Source organism: Scleropages formosus, chromosome 16, assembly GCF_900964775.1.
Source record: "Scleropages formosus chromosome 16, fSclFor1.1, whole genome shotgun sequence".
NCBI lineage: Eukaryota > Metazoa > Chordata > Actinopteri > Osteoglossiformes > Osteoglossidae > Scleropages > Scleropages formosus.
This window is the reverse complement of record NC_041821.1, coordinates 12,591,056-12,598,833: the sequence shown is the minus strand read 5'-3', so window position 1 is coordinate 12,598,833 and position 7,778 is coordinate 12,591,056. Positions and strand designations below refer to the sequence as shown.

Sequence of the window (7,778 nt, the reverse complement as noted above, 5' to 3'; positions counted from 1 at the left end):
TGTGGGGGATTTTGTTATTGTATTTTTCCTTCCTTAGTTAAAGCAGAAAATACTTAATTTCTCTTTGCTTGTCAAATTCTCGTCACATTTTATGCTATAAAAATATACAAAGGCAACCCGAGTTTAAGAAACCAGAAGAGCCACTGCTTTACGGGGTAATCATGTTTAAGAAAACTGTTAATTTGTACAATAACGTTCGCCGCGTCCGTTTCACATGAGCCCGAAGGTACTGCGGTGTCCGTGCGCGCGAGCGCCGTTCTCGCGCTCCTGTCAGGGGCGGGGCGGGACTCGGTCAGTTTAGCGGGAGCGGCACGTGGACGACGCTGCGATGCTGGCGGCGCGCGCTTTGATGTGCAAGCGCTCGAGACTGGGGAGAGAGAGAGGGAGGGAGAGAGAGAGAGAGAGAGAGAGAGAGAGAGCATCGCTGGAGGAACCGGACAGACTGAGCGGAGACCCGCTGCAAACGAGGGGGATTTAAACAGCCTTTAAACACACGGAATGAGCGCGCGGAGCGGGTCCCCCGGCAGCCGCGCGCTGCGCGCCTTTCTCTGCCCCATGTAGCGCGCTCCAGGTGGGGGAATGATGAACTCGGAGAAGAGCCGCGAACAGGTAAAGAAGAATAAGGTGATCGGCGCGAGGGCTGCACCATCAGTACCAGCGTGAGTCATGTGAAACTGTCGGGAAATAATTTTCAGTGGAGCAGTGAGTGAAACACACTTTTTTTACGATGGATTTTATAACGGAGGCGTCGAGCGAGATGGATTTCTTTAATTTGTCGGGCGCGAGTAACGCGTCACCTGTAACGTTTCCACACGCCCCGCCGCTGTCGAAGGAGGGCACGGGGGGGAGGTACTCGCTGGCTTCCACGGCCGGGCTCGCGGCGCTCGTCAGCTTCCTCATCGCGTTCACGATCGTGGGCAACGTGCTGGTGGTGATCGCGGTGCTCACGAGCCGCGCGCTGAAGCCGCCCCAGAACCTCTTCCTGGTGTCCTTGGCCAGCGCGGACATCCTGGTGGCCACTCTGGTCATGCCCTTCTCGCTGGCCAACGAACTCATGGGATACTGGTTCTTCGGCAAAGTTTGGTGCGACATTTACTTGGCCTTAGATGTCCTCTTTTGCACGTCCTCCATCGTGCATCTGTGCGCTATCAGCTTGGACCGCTACTGGTCCGTAACGCAAGCCGTCGAGTACAACCTGAAACGGACACCTAGAAGGGTGAAGTGCATGATCGTGGTGGTGTGGCTCATCTCAGCGGTCATCTCTTTCCCGCCCTTAATCTCGATGGACAGAAACACGGACAACATCGACCACCCGCAGTGCGAGTTAAACGATGAAACCTGGTACATCCTCTCCTCCAGCATTGGATCCTTTTTTGCTCCCTGTATTATCATGATCCTGGTGTACATAAGAATATACCAAGTGGCCAAAACCAGGAGAAGGAACATGTCCGAGAAGAAGCACGGGACAGATGGGAGCGCCCACGCTGAGAACGGCTTGAACAAAGGCACCTCCTGCAACGCAAATGGTGACAAGGAGAACGGACACTGCCGACCCATGGCCAACGAGCAGAAGCCCGGGGAGGAGGATGAGCTGGACCTTGAGGAGAGCAGCTCCTCAGATGAGAAAACCAAGCAGCCGCAGGACGGGAGCTCCAAGAAGGAGAGGGGGGCGGGCCGAAAGAGCAGCTCGCTCTCCAAACACTCCAGCCGCATGTCCAGGGCCAGTAACAAATCCATGGAGCTTTTCTCCTCACGCCGGCGGAGGAGGAACACAATGTCTCGCAAGAAAATCTCCCAGGCGAGGGAGAAGAGGTTCACCTTTGTGCTGGCAGTTGTAATGGGGGTCTTTGTGGTCTGCTGGTTTCCTTTCTTCTTCAGCTACAGCCTGTATGGGGTTTGCCGGGAATCTTGTAAGATCCCAGAGACACTCTTTAAGTTCTTCTTTTGGATTGGCTACTGCAACAGCTCACTGAATCCTGTCATTTACACCATCTTCAACCAAGACTTCCGGAGAGCATTCCAAAAAATTCTCTGCAAGTCTTGGAAAAAATCTTGAACAGGTTTAGCCTGGTGACCCTTACCGTGTATGCCACTGTACTAAAGCAAGTGACGCTGACCGTGTGGTGACCTTCCACTGCTTTCCTGGCCTTGACAATCTAAAAATGATTAAGTCCAAATTTAGCTATAAGACGTTCTTTCCGTTTTGAAGGACTAATGTGAGAATACTTTTGACAGTTTACTTTCATGTTTACAGTGCTGTACTGTAAATCAACCAAACAGATTGTGCACTCTTGCGGGAAATCATGTCATATCCTTGTCATTCTCTGCAGGCGGTTGCTAAAAGTTTTGATGCATCTATATATTGCCAATTTGCACATAAGGCTTTTGGGCTTTCAAAGCATAATGATGTAAGAGACCTTCTTCTGTCTTCAGCTCAAGGTGTCTAGTTCACCAGAGTGACCCGTCTGATGATAGGAAGCATCACCTGCCAAACCGGCTACTGCAAAAACAAGGGGCAACTGCAGCTTTTCAGAGCAGCAAATTAAATCTGTGTGTTATCTCGCTGTGCCTGTGAAAAAGCTGAACGTTCCCCAGGGAGCGGAGATCTCTTGCAGAACTGCGAAGAGGGCTAGCATTCAAACTGTTGTGCTGTCGTTCAATCTGTTCTCTGTGTAATATTAGTCAACATAACTTTTTATTTTTTAACTGGATGCCATCAGTGGGTATTTAAAAAAGACAGCCACGAATCAAAGGTATTTATTTTTTTCTTTGCCGCTGAGGAGGTGAAAGTTGATACAAATGACACATGCTGACACCACAAATGATTGCCACTCTGTTGATTCAAGGAATATGTTCATGTTTTGCATTCAGAATTAGTTGTCAAGGGTATTCATGAAAAGCTGCATTCTTTCTTATATATATGTCACTGAAGTATATTTGAAGATGAATAAACTATCATGCAAGTGCCGTGCAGAGATATAAATTATACCACATAATTTTATAAAATATTTTTTATTTTTGTGTTATAGTTCTTTTTGTGTTATAGTTCTTTTGTAAATTCCAGGTTACACGACAGGGAACAATATAATTCAGCTTGAAAATGGGAACGTTTGAAATATGCGGTATAATATAGCAGACTGAAGGTCAGTTGCTAGTGTGGAAAACCTAGCCTTGACCCTCAGAATTGTTATCTTAGTGTAATTTGGGACCTTTTCTTGAAATTTGCAGACAGTGTAGCGCTTATACTATGAAGTATATGTTTTGTAACGCATGCCATGTTTTTCGAAATAACACAGAAATAAAACATCTGTTGTTAATTTTGCTCAACAAATATTTCCAGACACCTTATTTTTTACAATTAGATTTTTACGAGCATGCATTTACAAGTCTTTCAAGCCAGATTACACTTTTGAATTACATACATGGTTTCACTCACATTGTTGGAAATGTCCCCACCTATTTCAGGCTGGCTATACGCCCACAATTCAGTGACATGTTTTTTAATGTTGTAATATAGCACAAAAATGATGTTTATGTTATGTGCAAGGTTGTTTATGTCCTTAAAGTACAAAAATAAACATAACATTTGTTCTCCTCTGATCAACTCCTATGTCAGGTACATATTTCTTTCTGCTCTACAGTCTGTCAGACTGATTACATCTCGATGCTAACTGGGGAGCTGGTCGAGAAGCACTGGGCTAAAAGCTTCTAAAGGTCAGAAACAGGAGTCCTGAGGGCTATGGGCATCCCAGAATTAATTTAGGCCTTCAAAGGCTTCTGTGGAAGTAATCATCTGAAAGAGACTATATGGGAATACCCCATTGCAACAGCATATCAACAACATACTGCTAAGTCTGAATCTGTTTATCCACCATGGCATACAGTATTTTCCATATCTGTTGCTTCATTCCAGGTTGTTGGATAATTTAGTTTTTTGTCTGACTGTTCGTTCATATTTATTCCCGTATGTGGTTAAATCGGTTAGCAGCTTTGTGTGTGTGGAGTATCTGCTCTATGAATTAATGAAAAAAGTTGTTATCTATGTCAAATACATATTTAAATAAGACTATATTTTTATATATTTATTAACTGAGACCCTTCACATCTGCTGTTTTTGCCCGAGGCCATGATGATTTTTAAAAGGCAACTTTAAAATCTAACAAGTTGAGTTGTTTTGAAGATTCTTGATATTTGAAATACTGGGCATGTCTTTCTTAATTTAATTTTGACAACATATTAGAAAACAATGGTGTCTGAAGTATTTGACAGTATGTGGATTTTTCGCAACACTGAACAGTCACAAGCCACCATCAAATAAGAGCTGCTGAAAGAGGTGTATCAGTAATGCGATCTTCACAGTTAACTTCAGATTTCCGAGAAAGATAAAAAGCATGTTTTCAGTTATGGCACATGTATAGGTTTTCATTCCGGTTCCCCCGTGACCCCGTATGGGATGAGCGGTTCTGAAATGAAGAGCTTAGCTTGTGTTCTGAAGAATGACTTAAAAATGTCCAGTTAATGAGATGTGTGTGTTTAGATGTAATACATGCAATACATTTTAACTGTGTTTATTTGTATAGGCTCAGCAGGAAATGTTTTGAAAAGTTTTATGGTCATTCAGACGAAGCTGAAATTCCATTTCTGGGCACCCTGAGCACAAAACTCAGCTGAAATGAAGGCAGATGCGGATGTAAAATATTGAACCCCCATTAGAATGCATCAAGGAACAAGAACAGAAAATCCAAAAAGAATTCAACAGAAGTTTGTAAAGACTTACTGGCAATTTTGTTCCATGCATCCTCACTAAAAATAATGCCTTTGATTGTAAAGTTCGATATACTTGCAATACTACTGTATATCCTCATTTGAGTTACAATACAGGTTTAAAATCACCCACGAGGTAGAATACACCTCCAGAAACCTAAACAATAAAACAGATAAAACCAATAACCAGCTACAATACAGTGTACGAGCAATTACATCTTATTTCAGTAAGACCATATACAATATAAATATAAATATATTACCAATCAGTATTTAGTCAATGGCAGTAATATCAAGCTCAATGTAGATTATATAATTTTTTCTTAATAACTAGATAAACAGTTCTCTATGTACAGTATATGGTTTAATGCACAAATGTATTTGTCATAAAAGTAAATTGCTCTGTTATAGGTATATTACAGCAATTAAGGCTTTACAGCTGAAATGTTTCACATGCATTTATAACCACATGACTTTGACTGCTGTTAATCTTCCACTAGAAATGGTGATATAAAGAGCAAATATAACTGCAAAGAGTTTTTCTCCACAAACCAACATTGTGTTACAGAACGATGCTTGAGGCAATGCTCATCTGCTTCTGTAATGTAGCATTTCAAGTATGAGAGTTTCTTCAAAATGGTACTCTTGAAACTGTTAGACTGAGGTATAACTGTAGACCCGATGCTTACGATCTCAGCCTGATGGTCAGACCCTGAACCCAAGCACCGGAATTCAGAGTTGAGAGTTACAGCCCATCCCCACAGATACCAAGTGGGGGTTTGCTACCGTACCATTAACAAGGGATCTATGTGGCTAAAAGTGACCTTTAGCTGTGTCTTCACAATACATTGCAACCTTTTGTCTTGTATTGTCTTGTTATACCAAAGAAAATAGCAAAATTGACCATTTAAAACAAAAACTGAAGCTATTAGTTTTTGAAAAGTGAATCAAGGCTTTACTGTGCAGTTTTAGCTATTTAAGTAGGAAGCTTTAACCAGCTTTAAATAAGGTGATACAAAAATGGTTAGAAATGTTATGGATAACATTGTCATGCTTTCACTGAAATGTCATAGAAATGCCTGCATACTGTAGATCCTGTGAGGTTGCATTCAACAAAGCTCATAGCTGAGAGTTTAACTGGCAGCTGATGAGAGGAATAAACTAAATGGGGACTTTGTAGAGTCATGGAGATTTGTAGGAATACTTAAACAGACTTGTAAATGGTTGGTAAACTTAGCCTAAATGCATCTTGACAGTGCGGGCGCAAGGAGAATAGTCCCTAGACAGGTTCCCCATCACTTACAGTGAAGGGTTTAAATTGAACAGCTGCTGAGCGCCAGGCCCCTGCATTGAGGTATTTACATTTCTCATGAAACAGCACGAAATCACAGCCCCTGTGACTTAATAACTTCCTGGCATTCAGCCGAAGTCAATCATCTTATTCCTTTTTTGACGTGGCACCTTTGGAAAGCCGCAGGGTGAAAGGGAAGCTCTCCTCAGAGGAGCACTCCACATGGCTCCGAGTGCATCGGTTTACGACCCGCGTGAAAGAGGAATGAGATGAGGACCTTCCCATCAAAAGGCACGGGAGCACTCTGTAAGCGCAGCGCTCCCATCTCGCCCAAATGTGTGCCTGGCACCGAAAGGTGGCACAGTGAGAAACGTCTCATACAGACATTCACTGTAGCCACCCCGTTTAATGCAGGAAAACATGTGCCACTGGCAGAACTTTGCTGTACTATTCATTTTGGAGTATTAGTGCAAGATATATATGTGGAAAAGTATTATGAATTTTTTTATAAAGTAATTACAGCTGCTTATTTAACAAAAAGGGGAATCAGTAAGGCAATTGAATCAAACTTGTACTTTTCCTAATTCCATTAAGATGTTTCATTAAAATGGTTGAGAAATAGGATAATTTAAGAGTCAGGACAGACCACCAACACATATTGCTGAGGATCTTCATTAGTGTAGGATGCTATTTGCTTGCACTAACAGCATCAAGGCCCTGCAAATGTCATTGCTGTTACACTGATAATGTTAAAGAGCACCAGGGATGATAATAATAGCAAGGTCACAACCATGTTTGGCTGTCAGGCAACCCCATTATCTCTACCAATGGGTCATAATCCCCCAGAAACAGAGTGTCTGGAGCAAAGACAAGTGCTAGCATCGTTAAACCATTCATGTTAGAAGTAATTCAATCATAATTAATTAAAGAGTTTCCACTCTGGGCCTACCCTGAAATCACTGGTGTTAAAAATAAATTATACTGAGTGTTATTTCTCACTTGGGGGGTGCAGTGGCGCAGCGGGTTTGGCCGGGTCCTGCTTTTTGGCGGATCTAGGGTTTGAGTCCCGCTTGGGGTGCTTTGTTATAGATTGGCGTCCCGTCCTGGGTGTGTCCCCTCCCCCTCCAGCCTTACGCCCTGTGTTGCTGGGTTAGGCGCCGGCTTGCTGCGACCCCGAATGGGACAAGCGGCTTCAGCTAATGTGCGTGTGTGTTATTTCTCATCTACTATGCAATGTTTTTATGAAGCTAACTCCAAAATCATCTGAATAAAGAATTGATGTGCAGCGTTCACTTACGTGAAACAAATAAAAAAATGAGCACAATCATAATTACAAGCTTTTCAATCATATTAGGTGCCAGGTGACAGAAGAGATGTATTTGCACAAATCTTCACAACCGTGATGAATTCATGACTTTCTCGGCATCTTCTATGCATCTTTCAAAACCATGCAACGATTTTTTAAGATTCCCTTGTTCCACAAAACCATCTTACCGAACCTGTCACATCTCTAAAAGCACTCTTTACCTTAATGACCACACATCTGTGATGGCACTGAAGCACACTTTAAAAAGCAGTTATCAGCTCAGATGATCCAGTCTTCAGCTGCTGCCAACATCTTTGCAGAACTCATTGTTAGGTTTTCTATACACTCATTTTCATCAAGAGCTTGTTAACAGGCAAGGAACAAAGATACAAACCACCATGTATGGGCAGCTTCAAA

The 7,778-nt window shown here is 42.7% G+C and overlaps 1 protein-coding gene across 1 annotated transcript; it reads left to right on the top strand.

Annotated features, from left to right (window-relative positions):
- Positions 1–318: 318 nt before the first annotated feature.
- adra2c (adrenoceptor alpha 2C) lies at positions 319–2,965 on the top strand. Its single transcript, XM_018737852.2, has one exon. It carries the CDS (start codon positions 728–730, stop codon positions 2,054–2,056), a length of 1,329 nt encoding a protein of 442 aa, XP_018593368.2. The 5' UTR covers positions 319–727; the 3' UTR covers positions 2,057–2,965.
- Positions 2,966–7,778: the final 4,813 nt, after the last annotated feature.

Bases quoted from the DNA above. Each gene is read 5' to 3' on its own strand.
- adra2c (XM_018737852.2), top strand. From the start codon at position 728: ATGGATTTTATAACGGAGGCGTCGAGCGAGATGGATTTCTTTAATTTG.